This window comes from Solea solea, chromosome 17 (genome assembly GCF_958295425.1).
Source record: "Solea solea chromosome 17, fSolSol10.1, whole genome shotgun sequence".
Taxonomy (NCBI): domain Eukaryota; kingdom Metazoa; phylum Chordata; class Actinopteri; order Pleuronectiformes; family Soleidae; genus Solea; species Solea solea.
The window spans coordinates 19,429,928-19,444,896 of record NC_081150.1 but is presented as its reverse complement, the minus strand read 5'-3'; the positions used below and the strand labels follow the sequence as shown (position 1 = coordinate 19,444,896).

General features: G+C 40.3%; 3 protein-coding genes across 5 annotated transcripts in view; 1 reads left to right on the top strand and 2 right to left on the bottom strand.

Annotated features, from left to right (window-relative positions):
* Positions 1 to 721: 721 nt before the first annotated feature.
* Positions 722 to 3,611, bottom strand: ttll2 (tubulin tyrosine ligase-like family, member 2). The gene is made up of 5 exons (XM_058614195.1): positions 3,588 to 3,611; positions 3,368 to 3,435; positions 3,074 to 3,311; positions 1,646 to 2,988; positions 722 to 1,476 (listed from the first exon to the last, which is right to left on the bottom strand). The coding sequence occupies exons 1-5, from the start codon at positions 3,609 to 3,611 to the stop codon at positions 1,134 to 1,136; spliced, it is 2,016 nt and encodes a 671-aa protein (XP_058470178.1). The 3' UTR covers positions 722 to 1,133.
* Positions 3,612 to 5,194: 1,583 nt separating this feature from the next.
* On the bottom strand, positions 5,195 to 8,718 carry LOC131443861 (high choriolytic enzyme 1-like). 3 transcript variants are annotated; one of them, XM_058613901.1, is made up of 11 exons: positions 8,636 to 8,718; positions 8,477 to 8,530; positions 8,343 to 8,390; positions 8,190 to 8,231; positions 8,036 to 8,079; positions 6,837 to 6,906; positions 6,546 to 6,660; positions 5,718 to 5,890; positions 5,546 to 5,627; positions 5,344 to 5,465; positions 5,195 to 5,264 (listed from the first exon to the last, which is right to left on the bottom strand). In XM_058613901.1, exons 1-11 carry the CDS (start codon positions 8,667 to 8,669, stop codon positions 5,257 to 5,259), a joined length of 792 nt encoding a protein of 263 aa, XP_058469884.1. In that variant the 5' UTR covers positions 8,670 to 8,718; the 3' UTR covers positions 5,195 to 5,256. The 3 variants fall into 3 exon arrangements, with proteins under 3 accessions (XP_058469884.1, XP_058469885.1, XP_058469886.1); XM_058613902.1 differs by lacking the exon at positions 8,343 to 8,390 and having other exon boundaries at positions 5,196 to 5,264; positions 8,636 to 8,715; XM_058613903.1 differs by lacking the exons at positions 8,190 to 8,231; positions 8,343 to 8,390 and having other exon boundaries at positions 5,196 to 5,264; positions 8,636 to 8,714.
* A 1,175-nt stretch (positions 8,719 to 9,893) lies between these two features.
* The window catches only part of igf2r (insulin-like growth factor 2 receptor), a 47,414-nt gene continuing 42,338 nt past the window's right edge, over positions 9,894 to 14,969 (top strand). Inside the window, exons 1-2 of the mRNA XM_058612751.1 lie at positions 9,894 to 10,147; positions 12,236 to 12,375. Of these exons, the coding sequence (XP_058468734.1) occupies positions 9,999 to 10,147; positions 12,236 to 12,375 (289 nt within the window). The 5' untranslated portion in view covers positions 9,894 to 9,998. The remainder of the gene's footprint in view (positions 10,148 to 12,235; positions 12,376 to 14,969) is intronic.

Below are 14,969 nucleotides of genomic sequence, written 5' to 3'. Positions count from 1 at the left end.
TTATAATATTACTAAAGTAAAAGTCTTAAAGTATGACATTTACTGTACGCAAGTATCAAAAGTCATTTTGGTAGGGCGAGTAGTCTTTCAACTGGAAGGTTGTGGTTTCAATTCCCGGCTCAACTAGTCTACGTGTTCTTGAGTTCTTGAAGTACTTAAGTACAGTAACAGAGTTATTGGCAGTAAACGTAGCAGTGTTTGTACGAGTGGCGGCCATCTTGGTAGCCTGTCTCAGGGTCGTGAGGTTTCTGCGACGTTCTGACTTGGTGAATCGGACTTCTTTCAACTGGAACGCTCCATGAAAAGAATTTTATACACTGGAACATTCTCAACCTTCTCATAAACTGTTTTTTTTGTCTTTTATTCAGGTGCAGCGAGAAAACGGTGGAGTTTCCCGATAGTCACAGAGAAATCCACACCTCCCACTTTAGGAGGAGGGAGTTCCCCGACGGAACAGTGAGGACCATTTACACTGACTGACAGGTTTGGTTGCTTTTCTAGTCTTGATGAGACGAGCTGTGAATTTACTTTTATGAGTAGTGTTTAGAAAACATCTCTAATTTGACTAAAATTGACTCTGATTACTTGTTGTAAAAACTGGATCTTGAAACCAGAATTTCTTTAAATTCTGTTCTTATACATATTTGTATAAATAAATATTTAACATAGAGGATAACTGAAGTATATCTTTGTATGAATTCTTAAAGAAAACAATCCTGGATCTTTCTTGGCACAGAAAAACAAACGGTGAACAACGGGATTGGACCGTGAGATGGATCGGGTTGTGGTTCTGTTGGTTTCCTGCTGTTCATGTTAATCGTGACACAAATTAGATGGAGCGCGGCTCTTGTTGCGTTTATACGTCGTCTTCTACGTCCAGTTTAAAGACCGGGGTGGACATTTTGGCATGTCTGATTTTAGTCAGACTCGCGTGTTTGCGTGACATTAAGAAAAACGAATTATTGACTTATTCCGATTAAAATTGGACTGGATTTGTTCTGCACATGTGCGGAAGCGCGGGTACTTCCTGTTACCCCTAATGTGTATCCGAAACTGCTTTAACAGGAAGTAGCCTTTTTGGCGACCCAGTTCTCGAGTGAAATCTTTTCCCATAATTCCTTCTTCTCGTCACGTCACCTGCTCTGACTGATAAACGGAGGATCTGTCGGGCCCCAGAACAGAGAATCAAACTCTTCCTCATGGTCTGATTCCGTCGTCCTCCTCTCCTCTTCCTCCTCTTCCTCTCTCCTGTTCTTCGTCTTGTCCGACTGCGCCGAGATCAGCCGAGCTGTCGTCTTCTGGAGCTCGTGTATGACGCTCTTCACGTCCAGTTTGTGCTGCGAGGCCTTCAGGGAGGCTCGGTTGAACGGGAACGTCCGTATGAAGTCTCCCACTCTGAGCGGAGGGATGCGTTGTCCCGTCGTTATCGTGGTTACGTCTGAAGGAGGAGTCGTCGCGGTTGATGCGTGACTCCCACTGTGAATACATCATGGTTTAGAGAGGGGAACAAATTAATGGATTATTACCGGCCAAAGAACCCAAAGAATGGTTCAGCTCTGTATGTAAACAGATCTGAAGCTGGACGATCAGACCTCGTTATCCTTACATAAGTATGAAAACGCAGCAGTAACGTAGAGTTAAATACCTGTAAATGTTGGGAAGTTTCCAGGACACAGCTGAGCGTCTGAATCCCGTCGTCCTCTGTGCGATCTCAGGTTTCCTTGAGCAAACGTCTGACTCTCCTGAGAGCTTCCCCTCAGCTTCTGTTTCACTGCTGTCAGGGTTTGAAACCTCAGACACGTGAAGACTCCTGTTGTCCCTTAGCCACGGTACAAGGCCAGGCCGTAAGTGTCTGTTCACCACTGACTCGTTTGTCCTTGACTGCGGGTCAAATATCAGGTTCAGAGTCTTGTCGGTGTGAGTTCTGTTCGCCGCTGTGGTCGTAAATACTTTGCTCCTGTTTAAATCAACCGGAGGCAGGCGTCTGTGGTAGTTTGTGCCAAAAGCATCTTGTCTGGATTGTCTCTGGTTCACGTTCTTGGAGTGGTGAAGAGGTTTTAGTGGAGGTAGCATTCGGGTTTGCGAGGACTGGATGTTTCCCGTCGTCCTCTGAAGAAGTGGTTCTTGAAGCGCAGATTTATGAAGAGTACAGGAGTTCTTGCATTTATGATTCTGATATGCTCTCTCTCTTAAACCGTCGACCGGCGTGTAGTTCATCAAATCGATCAGATCGCTAACGAGTCCTTTCTTTACCGTGATGTCCGCTTGGCAGTCCAGAGTCAGCGCCGGGCTGTAGTTGACCTCCAGCAGCCAGGGTTTGAAGTTGGCGTCAATGAGGATATCGAAACCAAACAGCTCCACACAGTTTGGACAGGACGGGACTGACGGAGCGATGGTGAGAAGCGTCAGGGTCACGATGTTGTTGATCCTCTGCCACAGAAGGCGCTCGTCCACGTGCTGGCTGTGGAGAAAGTGCCTGAACTTGCTCAGCGTCCACTTGCATCCTCGGCCCACTCTCTCCTTTTGGGTTTTGTAGAACGGGCCGAGCTTGTTGATGCTTGTGTTGGTGAGGTGAGCGTACAGGTTGTGCAGGGACGACAGGTTGTACTTCTCTGTGGCGAAGCGCACCAGTCCCTCCTGGTGAACGTAGACGGTGAGCGGGTGGAAGCTCTTCACGCACACGTAGATCCTCAGGTCAAACTTGTAGCCGGAGATGAGCAGAGGGTCGCTGACGTACCGCTGTACAATAACAGAGCAGTCGTACACCAGGTCTTTGATGTCCTCGAAGATGAAGATCCCTCTTCCTCTAGAAAGATCCACAGGTTTACAAATCCAGAAGACGGACGATCCACTGGCAGCATGCAGTTTCTTGTATTCGGCCAGAAAGCGGGTGTAGTCGTTGGGGAGGATGAAGGCGTTGGGACTGAAGTCATAAAGAGACGAACCACACGTGGCTCTCATTCGCCCCAGGTTTCGTGCCAGGAAGTCCTTCAAAAGAAAAGCACACATCATCATCGGAGTTCTCTACACACTTCCTGAACGTATCAGATCGTTCAGTATCGAAGTATCGTACCTTGCGTGTGATGCCAATGGTTTTGGGATGGTGGTTGAGGCGCTGCCACGGCAACAGGTTGTGATATTCCGAGCTGCGGAATGCAGAGCCGCGCCAGTAGAGGTTCCAGTCCTTCTCCTCTCGTTCTCCGCCGTCGTACTCCTCCCATCCTCGCTCCAGGAGAACCTCCCTCACCAGCTCTGGACCTCGGTCGTGCAGCCTGAACACCAGCGACGACGCAGCCATGAAACATCGCAAACTGTAGGAACATCAGAAACATGGAGAATCACAACATTATTATTTATTCTTTTGAACCTATTTGGGGTGAGACCGTAGAGCATATGTAAAATGTGGATGTAGTTTTTGGTTTGCTGGTTGAGGACCTGGAAGTAAGATTAGAACAGATAGATACTTAACTAGTCAGCTAGCATTGACGGACAGCTAGTCAGCTAGCATAGACAGAGAGCTACATAACTAGTCAGCTAGCATAGATAGATATTTAGTGCAAGTGTGCAGTTTTTTTCAAAGTACTTACGGTAAAGGGATTTGAAATGTGCATAGCCACCAGGGGGAGACACTTGTAGTTTCAAAAAGACGACTCTTGGAAAAGAAGCATCTAATTTTCCACTTGCAGCCTGGTGAAGCTTTAAAGAATCTTTACAGCCGACGTACTGACCTGTGGTCACTTGGTCTCAACCCATTTGGGTTTTTTGGGCGGTCACCAAATACATTTATATTATTTTTTACAGCCCTTTTATTCAATATTATACATAAATATCACATGCTATAAATGTTTTGCACTTCTGAGCTACAAGACAGAACTTTTTTGTTTTTGCTAAAATTTTGCAGCCAGACACGACACACAGCCAAACTCATGTATGTATGTATGTATGTATGTGTATATATATATATATATATATATATATATATATATATATATATATATATATACACATATACATACATATATATACATACAGTATATATATATACATATATACACACACATGCTGGAGAAGTTTGCAGTAAAACATTTAAATGTGCAGCTGACTGATGCATAAAACTTATTTTAGAAACATTTCTTTCCCATTTCATAGGCTGTAAAGAATTAACAGTAAAACATAAACAATCGAAATGACACATTTCCAAAGAATGATAATTGTTACAAATATTTAAATTTTAAAGTGATTATTCTTACCTTTTAAAGGCTGAAAGCACGCGTAGTGCGATATTGTCGTTGAGGTCAGTGAAAGCAGAGTCAGTGTTGACAGGCAGCTTGTTCTCGTGGCTCCTCCCACTCACCACACACGTGTGTAACTGTCTCACAGGTAAGGTGATCGTTTTCCTCCTTCTATTCAATGGTTGTTAGATGAACAGACGTCCATTGTTCACACTGTTAGCTGCTGCTTTCATAGAGATAATGAACGTTTGCACAGCCATTAAACACCATGCACTTGTTAATTGCTTGTTTACATTTGTTTTCATTCTTCTATGAGCCATTGTCTTGTGTTTTTCATGGTTTAAATCTAATGGGAAATTTTGTGCATTTATACATTTCACACTTGTTTGTAGAGGATTACGGTGACGTGAACATTTTATTGGAAACAAAAGTGAAAAATAAAATCAATTTTCACATTTGACTTAAATTTACTTCCAAAATTTTTTTTAAAAAGTATCACGTGACCCTAATCCACCCTGTACCTTCATAACTTTGTATAAATTGCACTGTGCCCATAAATCAGTTTTATTCTAATATTGTATTTTCTGTACAGCCATTTTGAATTTCTGTCAAATTTTACACTTTTATTCTTCCATTTTCTTTGTAAAGCCATTTAAATCATCTTTGAAATTTGATTTATAGTTTAAAACTGTTTGATATGAGACGAAATGCAAAAAACATTCATGCAAACAAGTGCCTAAAACCATGTTTTAAACCAGTTTTGAGATAGAGTCTGTTTTTATGTGCAGCTCTTTAAGTATAATAGTTAATTGCGCCTCACGTTTACTTTTTACTGGACCTTTAAAAGTCGCCGCTCCTTTATTCTGACGCTCAGTTTCGAGTTCCTGTCATGTGATTAGACATTTGTGTTAAAGTGCAGTTGAACGGGTGTACCTAATAAAGTGGTCAAGTGAGTGGTTTAAACAAAACAATTAACATGTTTGTTTTCTTGAATGCAATTTTATTAAATCTCATTGAAAACCAGTCATTTATCTGAAAGAAAGTGAGTTTTACTCGTTATTACACTTTATATTGAAGACATGTTTTTGTTAAAATGTCACAGTTCATTTACCACAGTGGTAGAGTTTGTTGAGTCTCTTTATGTCCAGCGGACTGAGATGTTTCCTCTGACCCATCTCTTCTCCGCTCCGCTTCGACACCAGAGTGGGGAGACCGTTTTTACTGAAGAAGAACCTGCGATTAAAAGAATAGAACCATTTTATTTCGCTCAGCCATGGAAACAAAGCTTGTTGTTTCATACCCCTCATACTTACTGTCCGTAGTGCATAATGGAGTTAACGTCGTACGGCAGATTCAGAGTTTTTCCCTCTCTCACGTTGAAGTTATTTTCTCTCCCTTCAAAGTAAGTCATATCTCATGTAAAGTCATGTTTTTTTAATGATCTTAAAGAGTCAGTCGACCTGATCCAGACTGTGCTTCTGTCACCTGGGACGATGTTCTGCTTCTGCACAGAGATGAAGTCCTCGCGGTCCTTGCGCGTGTGTTCGTGGTGCAGTCCCAGCGCGTGGATGATCTCGTGGCCGAGGTTCCCCACGGCACAGTGCGGGGAAAAGAATATGGGCTGGTCTCCTCCCCGGCAGCCGACGTAGGACGCGCAGCTGCGGAGAAGCGACTTTAGTTGTGCGAGGTGAGCTTCGTGCTGTGCGCCCCCTGCTGGCTCCCCGCACCGAGGCCTAGCTCTCAGTGACAACACGGCTGCCATTTCAGTCGTGATACATTACGTACGTTTGTCACTCTCTCCCACACCAGAGTCCAGAGAAAATCTGTGATTTTAGCTCACAGGGACACAGGAGCTGCTGGTCTACTGCTGCCTCGTGTGGTCACTTTGTGTCACTGAGGTAAATCTGAAAAATGGATTTCAAACACTGAAGTCACAAAATGACTTGTGTGAACTTATTGATGGAGGCAGCAGTGGATCAGCAACTCCCGTTTACACCTGTTTTCACCTGTTGTAAAATCGCTGATTTTCTCTGGATTTTTGTATGGAGGAGAACAGTTCACAAAAAACAAAGAAACGTTTGAGGAGCAAGTAAAAAATGTGTTCTTAAGATATCATAAACTTAAAACAGATATAAGTGAGCCTTTTGTTCAGAGGCTAAATTGGTCAGTGTCCGCAGTCATGTTTAACACTTAAAACATTTTGGCTGAAACACTTTGAACAAATCTACTTACAATTATGTAAATATTAAGTTCATATTTTAAATGTCCTTGTCATTTTCGTGAACGGTCCCTTTAACAGGAGACATGACTCACCCTCTGCCGTTCTTGAATACGATGTAGTTTGGCTCGTTTGTGTGTTTCCTGAAGCGAATGCATGTGACGTCTGAAATCATTTTTAACGCCGTCTGGATCTCCCACTCTCGATTGGCTGTTTTCAAATTCACAAAAAAAAAAAAAAATGCTTTGTGACAAACCCAGAGGTGCTTTTAAAACATCAAAGCATAAAAAGTATTCATTTTAAGTAACAGTACAATAAATGTCAATAAAAATATCAGTAATTGTCACTTTTTGTTACGAAAGAGATCTAGAAACACAAAAACTGACCCAGTTCACTGCTGATCTCGTACGGGACGATGCCAGCGAGCCACAGTGTCTCCACAGCATTCCTGTCCTCCTGCAGTGGACACAAGCAAACAATAAAGGCACAGTCTGTTGTACTTGAACATAATCAGTAATCACAGACTGGGAGGACGAGAGGTCACCGACACAAAATGGCCGCCAACAACGAAAACGAAAGATTCACAACTAATTTACGTTTGTGTAAAATGGCTTTAAAATAAATACAGTATAATACTGAACGTCTACATGTTGGACAAAACATCCATGTCAGCTTAATATCTGGGTTCCTCACATCAAATTCAAGGACTTTCCAGCAACAAATTCAAGGACTAGAATGAGCTTAAGATGGGAGGATGACTTCTAAGAGCGTCTTCGTCCATGATGGCGTCCACTTTTATTGCGCTCTGCATCCGGACAAGTGATCAACGTCAGTCTTTGTAAATTTTTCTTTGGCGAGACCTAGCTTGGAATTTTCATTTCCCAAACATCACGTAAAATTTGCTCTCTTGCTTAGCGTTACTCGCTCATTGTTCTACACGGAATCTCACGACGGAGAGAGACAGTGGACAGTGTCCACAACACTGCTAGTAATTACGATTCAACGAGTGTCCTGGTCTATGTACATTAAGCAATGCAGGGCGTGAAACAGTAGGTGGCATCGTAACAAACAAGGGAGACATTTACCTAAATATCAACTTCACTTCTTTCTTACACAAAAATTCAAGCACTTTCAATGACCCAATGTCTATTTAAAGCAATTTTCAAAAACTTTCAAAAAGGAACCCTGTCATGTTCTGTGCTTTATTCAGCCAAAATAAGGTGTGGCCACAGTAGCCGTGAAGCTAATTTCGCACACAATACTCTCTACAAAGACGCAAGTAAATGCTGATGTCAGTTGAAGTTGTTAGCTCTAGCATTAGCCCAAAGTGAGGAGTCATCATTTACTTGCATTGCCAACACAACACTCACAAGCTAACGCAAATAACACAGCCTCTACATTCACACATGAAATATCTCTTTATATCTAGTGTGGACGTACCGTTAGAAGTCTTTTTCCTAACAATGTAAACCACTCACTTTCCCACAACATTGACCAAAACAGCCATTTTAGCTCAGAGAGAGTTGAGTTGCTGGTCGACCGATGCCCTATTTGGCACTTTATTTTGAAATTCTCCAGAACTCACAGGCATCAGAATGTCTCCTTCTTGAACGATTTGATCTTGAAACTCTGTGAGAATCAGAAACAGTTATCTCTCGCTCACACAAATATATATATATAAATATATATAAAAAAATAAAAATTATTGTCAGTAAACTTTTTTTTTTTTTAAACATTACCCTCTAAAGTTTCTGCATTCTGCTCCATGGAAACATTCACACCTGCAGAAAAGTCAGCATTGTTCTACATTAAATGTGAAAGTTATTTAAAATGGAAATGGACACATCCAGCTTTTTTTTTTTCTTAAATGGATTAACTGGACAAAAATCCACCTTTTGAAGACTCAGAAGGGATTTTCTCCTGCACAGCAATGACATTATCTGTCATATACATTAAAGGAGATTTGATTATAAATGATAAGTTTATGTTGCAGCAAAAGATTAAAAAACACAAAGACAGAACAAACCTGTGGGAGCAGCGACGTTGTTCTGTGGTGGATTTTTTATGGGGACGCCACAAACTACAGGACAACAAAGTCAGGATTATTATTATTATCATCATCATCATCATCATCATCAATATTCAGAGGACAAAGAATAAAGTTGTGGTTTGAATGGTTGTTTACCCGTGGACACACAGACGAAGATCAAGAACCACATGGTTTCAGGAGGAAGATTCACTGATTCACTCACTCACACACACGTGATTATTATAAACAGCGTCAACAGCTGTGACCACTTCACTCTGATTATCAAGAGTCAGAGGACTCTCTGACCAGCAGGGGGCGACCCTGTGCGTCTGTCACTGTCTGGACTGAGGATGAAAATAATATTCATTCATTCATCTTCATCCATTCATTCAGCCATCTTCTACCGGTTTATTCAGCCATAGATTATTTTTTAACTACAAACATGTTCTTCTTCTTTCCTCCTTTCCTTTCCCTTATTTTCTTTCCTTCCCTTTTCTCCTTTCTTTCCTTCCTTTCACATTATTTTTTCATTTCCTCCACTTTCTTTCCTCTCCTTCCTTTCTTTCTTTCTTTTTTCTTTCTTTCTTTTTTCCCCTGTTAATGTTGTATATGTTGTATAAACTCTTTCAAATCCTGTTTAAAAACAACAGTTAGATCCTGTATGTCAGTACATCATACTATGTTGTCTGATATTGTCTCTAATTACTTTTTGTTTTTTATGTTATATAATTCAAAAAATACTCTTACTCTGATTTTTATATTTTAAACTTTTATGGAAGTTTGATTTATCAGTGTGTTTCTTATTAGTATTATTATGATTTTTGTGTTGCTTATTGTGTTTGAAAATAAACAAAACATAATTTTGTTGTTTGTATTCATTCATTCATTCATTCATTCATTCAAGTTTTGGCTGTAAAAATCTAGTTTTCCCACATCTTTCCTTTCCTTTTCCCTCTTATTTTTCCTTTCCTTTCCATTGCTTTCTTTTTTTTTCCTCCATTTTTTTCCTTTCCCCTCACTATCGTATATTTTCCTTTAATTTCTCCCTTTCTTTCGTTTCTCTTGTCTTTTCTTTTATCCACATCTAATTATTGTGTCTTTATTCATTGATAAATGTGTTTTCACGTCCACTTCAGTAAAAATCTAGCTTTCCCACGCGCCAATCATAGCCTTTCCCTTTCCTCATTTTCTTTCCTTTCCCTCGTTTTTCTTTTCTTTTTAATTTCAATTAATTTTCCCGTCCCTCCTTTTTCTTTCCTCTCCTTTCCATTCGTTTCCTTTCCCTTTTTCCTTTTATCCGTATCTAATTATTTTGTCTCTATTCATCGTCTGTGTTTTTACGTTCACTTTTCCCACGGGGCCTTGAACGCAGCGTCGCGTCACCGTCATGTGATGTCCTGTCATGTGATGCAGTCACTTCCTACTGATTTGTCTCAGAGAAGACAGGAGACTGTGCTGTATCATGTCGTCTTAATCACGCTCTCAATAACACAGTTTCCCCTCCCCGCCGCGCAGTAACATGTCGTATCCGTGGACTTCTGACCGTCGTGGGTCGCTGAAGCTGGTTCTGTTGGTCGTGGCGTGTGTGGGGTGTTTGCTAGTCCGGACCGGAGCGGAGGAGGCGGGCAGAAGTAGCAGCAGCAGTGTGTGGTACCAGGATCTCTGCAGGTAACACAAACAAACACACATCCAGACACACAAACACTGCTGCGACAACACACAGCAATTTACGTTAACGTTAATGTAAAGCCTCTCTCGTCCGTCGTCTTTAAGTGACACCGGAACCTCTGTCATTCCACAGCTTAATTTTACACAATTGTTGTCATATTTCCTCTATCACACAACCCATGTCATCATAAGACAGTCCGCCGTGACATGAGGACGATAGACAATCAATCGTCTCTTTGTTTCAGTCACGATATTAACTTTTAGACGCGGTTTTGCTCCGGGTTTTCAGCGTTAATTAAGCGCGAAGTGAATCTTGCTACCATATCGCCCAAACACAGCCTCTGTGTTTAAAACTGTTTCTGTTTGCGCTTAAATCAGCCAACGGTGACTTTGAATGAAACTAAGTCACTACTAATTCTACACGATCTCATGTAAAATTACCCAACTGTTATTTCTCTTTTTTGTTGTTGTAGTGAAGCTAAAATGTAGCCTAGCCAAGTGCTAACGTCACACAGGAGTTTTATAATAGCTAACGCTAGCTGTTAGCAATCTTAAATCACATGTTTTTCCAATGGACCCTGGTATTGACTTTCTCTTCTGTTATGCCACATTTTAAGAAGGAAATGGCCTTCATTTTTTTATACATTTATGTACATTTGTTTTGTTAACAAACTGTAGCAATAGGGTTAATCACTTAACTCAACAGTTATTTCAAGTTATTTTTTTTAGTTTTGATTGTTGTTTGGACAAAAAAATCTAAATCTGTGTATGTGCTAGGGGTGCATGATGGGAAAGCATGCAGTTTGTGATAATGTTGAGTATTGCAATGACTTTTATAATCAACGTTTTTTAATTTATTTAAACTAAAATCCTTAATTAATATTCAATGACGTTGAGCAGGAACAAAGACATCAGGCAAAACAAGCAGTCAGTACAGTTCCCAACGATCCTCCTCATGAGCCTTGTTCTGGCAGCTGTTGTTCAAATATTGACCTAGCAGCAGTCAGGCAGTAACCAGGCCAGTCGCATATCAACGCCTTGTTCATGTGAGATAAACACTAATGGGAATAGGAGGCATTATTTGGCTAATTTACTTACATTTGTGTGTAAAAGTTTGGGTATATGTGATGTTTATGTTGCTGATTTCAAATCTAAGCAAACACGACCCTGTCCAGAAAACAGATATGAAAATGAACCTGTTTGTTCATTTGTTTGTGAGCAGCACAACTCAACACATTTCCTGGGGATGTAGGTTATGGCTTCAGGAAGAGATTATTACATTTTGTTGGTTGTAGAAGTTGAGCAGTTACTCAGTTACTAAATTAATCAACAGCTATTTTGATAATCTGTTTGAGTGTTTTTGGAGGGTTTGTGGACAAAACAAGACTTTGGAAGAATTATTTCCATGTTTTGGGAAACACTAATGGACATTTTACAAAACGAACGTTAGTTGCAACCCTGTTTTGTGCCCTGAATGTTTTCAGTGTACAGTGCGTACGATAACATTTCCCCATTTTCTTTAAATTGAGAGAATCTTATATAAATAATCGTAATATTAACAATGTATATTATTTGTTTTAAATAACCACTGTCGTGTACTTTTGTACATTTGAGCCCTTTATAACTTCAATATTAATACTTCTTTGGGGGCTTTTTAGCTTCTAAAAGTTACATCTTGGATATGATTTATCTAAGATATTATCTTGCCTTATTCATTATTTTCAGGCATTTTATGGACAAAATATTATCTCACAAAGTAAAATTCAGTCGCAGTTCTTGTCTTCAGTAATGATCACTGGTGCTGCTTTTTCTCGCCTGTTTCAGCTCTGTAAACCACTTAATCAACACAGTATATATACAGCTATAGTGGATTCAAAGATATCATTCATTGCATATTCTAAACTCGAGATTGACTGAGGAGAAGCTTTCAAGTAAATTCTCTTAAACACAGACAAAGATTCACTGGTGCGTAACACGTTTGTAAATAGTGGAAAACCTCACGTGTGTCCTCATTGGATCACATATATCATTGTGTCTTTTTCCCTTTCTCGTACATCTTTGTTGACTTGTTTGTTTGCTGTGTTGCAGTTATAAATGGGAGGCCATCGACCTCGACAACAAAGTGAGCTACACGTTCAAGCTCTGCGAGTCCTCACCGGCGACCGACTGCGGCCCCAGCACGGCAGTCTGCGCTCAGAACCTCACGGCCAACACCAAGCAGTCTGTCGGTGAGTGAGTGAGTGCAGCGCGTTGTGCCATGTAAATGTAATGTAATGTAAGATGAGCCAGGTGTTGTGGCACCATAGTGGCATGTTTATAGAGAGCGAGAGAAAAAGCTCAGGAAGTGGTGGTTGAAACATTTTTTTCCTCCTTCATCGCAGTTAAAACGCTGTGTTCGTGCAGTTTGAACAACAGTGTGGTATAGTTTTTACGTGTCGCTGTTATGTCACAACTGTTTAAAGTTCAGCTGCGGTGTCAGCTGACTGGACTCTGTTTTTTAAAGTCTAACTAAACCCATAGCTGAAAATGAGTTGTATCAAATTAATGTTATTTGTTTATCCAGGTGCAAATCCTATATTCAGACTCATAATTAAGTAATTTGCTGTGCTTTTATAACCGTTTGGTTGCTTTTGGATATGTGTGATATAAAATATAGTAAATGTGAAGAAAAGAAAAGGGATAACGTTAAGGCACAAATTAAAACAAAAACACTGGAAATGCATGGATGCTATTATTGGCATTATATCGTTTTTGGCCAATATCGGCTACCACTAATGACTAAAACAATAGATGGAATATCGTCCAAAAAAAAATCTAGTATCATCATCCATACAAATATTGGCTGCATTAATCGATATCGCTTAATAACCCTCTGGTTGTCATGTTTTTAAAAGTATAATAGTTAATATTTTCATGGTGTAATGTTTAAATGCTCTATTCTTTTTATTTCAATTTACAACTGGTTGAATGTTGAACTAAAGCTTGACAAATTAATTATTTTACTCATGACATTCATTGTTAATTGCCGCCATAGTTGAAAGTTGTCTGACTGAAAGTTTAACAGCAATAAATGTTGTTGTTTTTTTTATAATTCAAAAATGGTAAATTATCAGATTTTCATCGTCTTAATCATCTCAGTGCCAGAATAAGTGTCGTTAATAGTGGGATTATTAATAAAACGTTAATTTAACATTGAACGTTAAATTAACCTTTAATCGTGTGTTTAAACCTTTAAACCCTCATGTGGGCGACACGAGCACTGAGGGTATTTTTTCTGAATGTTGCCATGTGATTCAGGGTTTTTAAGAGCTTCACTGGTTCATGATGAGCAGATCTGATCTCTGTGCTGATGAGGCTGAATCTCCTGCTGCTGCTGCTGCTGCGTGTCTGTGTGTGTGTGTGTGTGTGTGTGTGTGTGTGTGTGTGTGTGTGTGTGTGTGTGTGTGTGTGTGTGTGTGTGTGTGTGTGTGTGTGTGTGTGTGTGTCAGCAACATCTCCGCCTGAGAAAACCTGATACGTCTCGACTTCATACTCACTCACAAACCTCAAAGTCACATCTTCTCACATCTGTAATTAAGTTTTTCGTAGACCAAATAGTTGACGAAAAAAACCTTCCAATCAATCAAGTTCAACAACAGCTGGATCACGCATGACATGATAAAAAGGACGTAGAATGCAATTCACAGACGATAAACACCGACTCACTCAATTCTTTGAAGAAGTCACCTCGATCTCGATCTCTGTGTTGCATTAAGGCCTCCGACCACTAGTTGGCAGTAGGCTTTTTTAACTTTGACTCTTCCTCTCCTTCCACTCCTTAGAAGACAATAAAAAATCACTAATATATATCCCGATAAATTGTGATCTATATTTCGTATCGTGTGGCCGGATTCTTGCCAGTGTACAGCTCGTACTAGTTAAAGTTGTCAAAAAGAGCAACTTTGGACTAGATATTATCGTATATCGCGATAATTGCTGTTATTTGCAGAACTTTGTGCGTCACACAGAGACATGGTGGACTTATTTTGTAAAAAAATGATCGCCAGTTTGGCAGTATTTTAGCTCTGAAGCTGGAGAAACAATTTATTTAAATAAGGCCATGCGTCTTTTCTGCCTTTACGAATATCGATAGCAAAAGCAACGTCACAATCTTCGAAAGCAAAGTTTGGAATCCAGGATTTAACCACACCCCCCAGTGTTGTGGTTGTAGTCGTTGTAGCATGACAACGTGTTAGCACCTCCCGATAACCCCAAACTTGCCTCCAACTAATAGTAACTGTGCCCAATGCTGATTTGAGCAACACCACATAGACCAAAACCATATCCCCCTCCTGATTTTGTTTTTGCTTTTTGTCAACAAAGCTGTTTCCTTCCATGTGTGATCGCCTTATTGGCGGTCAGAGGTCAGATTTAGTGATTGCTGGACATTCAGAGCGACAAAGAGCTACATGACTCTCCTATGACTTCTTATTTACAGTTGACTGGTTAGTCATACGTTTCATATTGTTAATGTGAGTTATTATATCATCCATGGACACAATCCAGATGACATAAAACCTGATAATATCATCTATCGCAACATTTGGGCAGCATCATTTTGGATATCGGCCAAGCCTCACTCGGATCCTGGTAGATTGTAAAAATGAGGATTGGATTAGATGATCATAAGCAACATGTCCCACAGTCTGAGGTTGTGACCTTCAGCCTGCCAGTGTCACCTGACTCTGTGTCTTTCAGACTGAATTCTTTCCGCCTTGTGTTGTCTTTGCCGTTTTTTATCATGTCTGGCCTTTTAACACTTGGTGGATTTCCTCAAATGAAC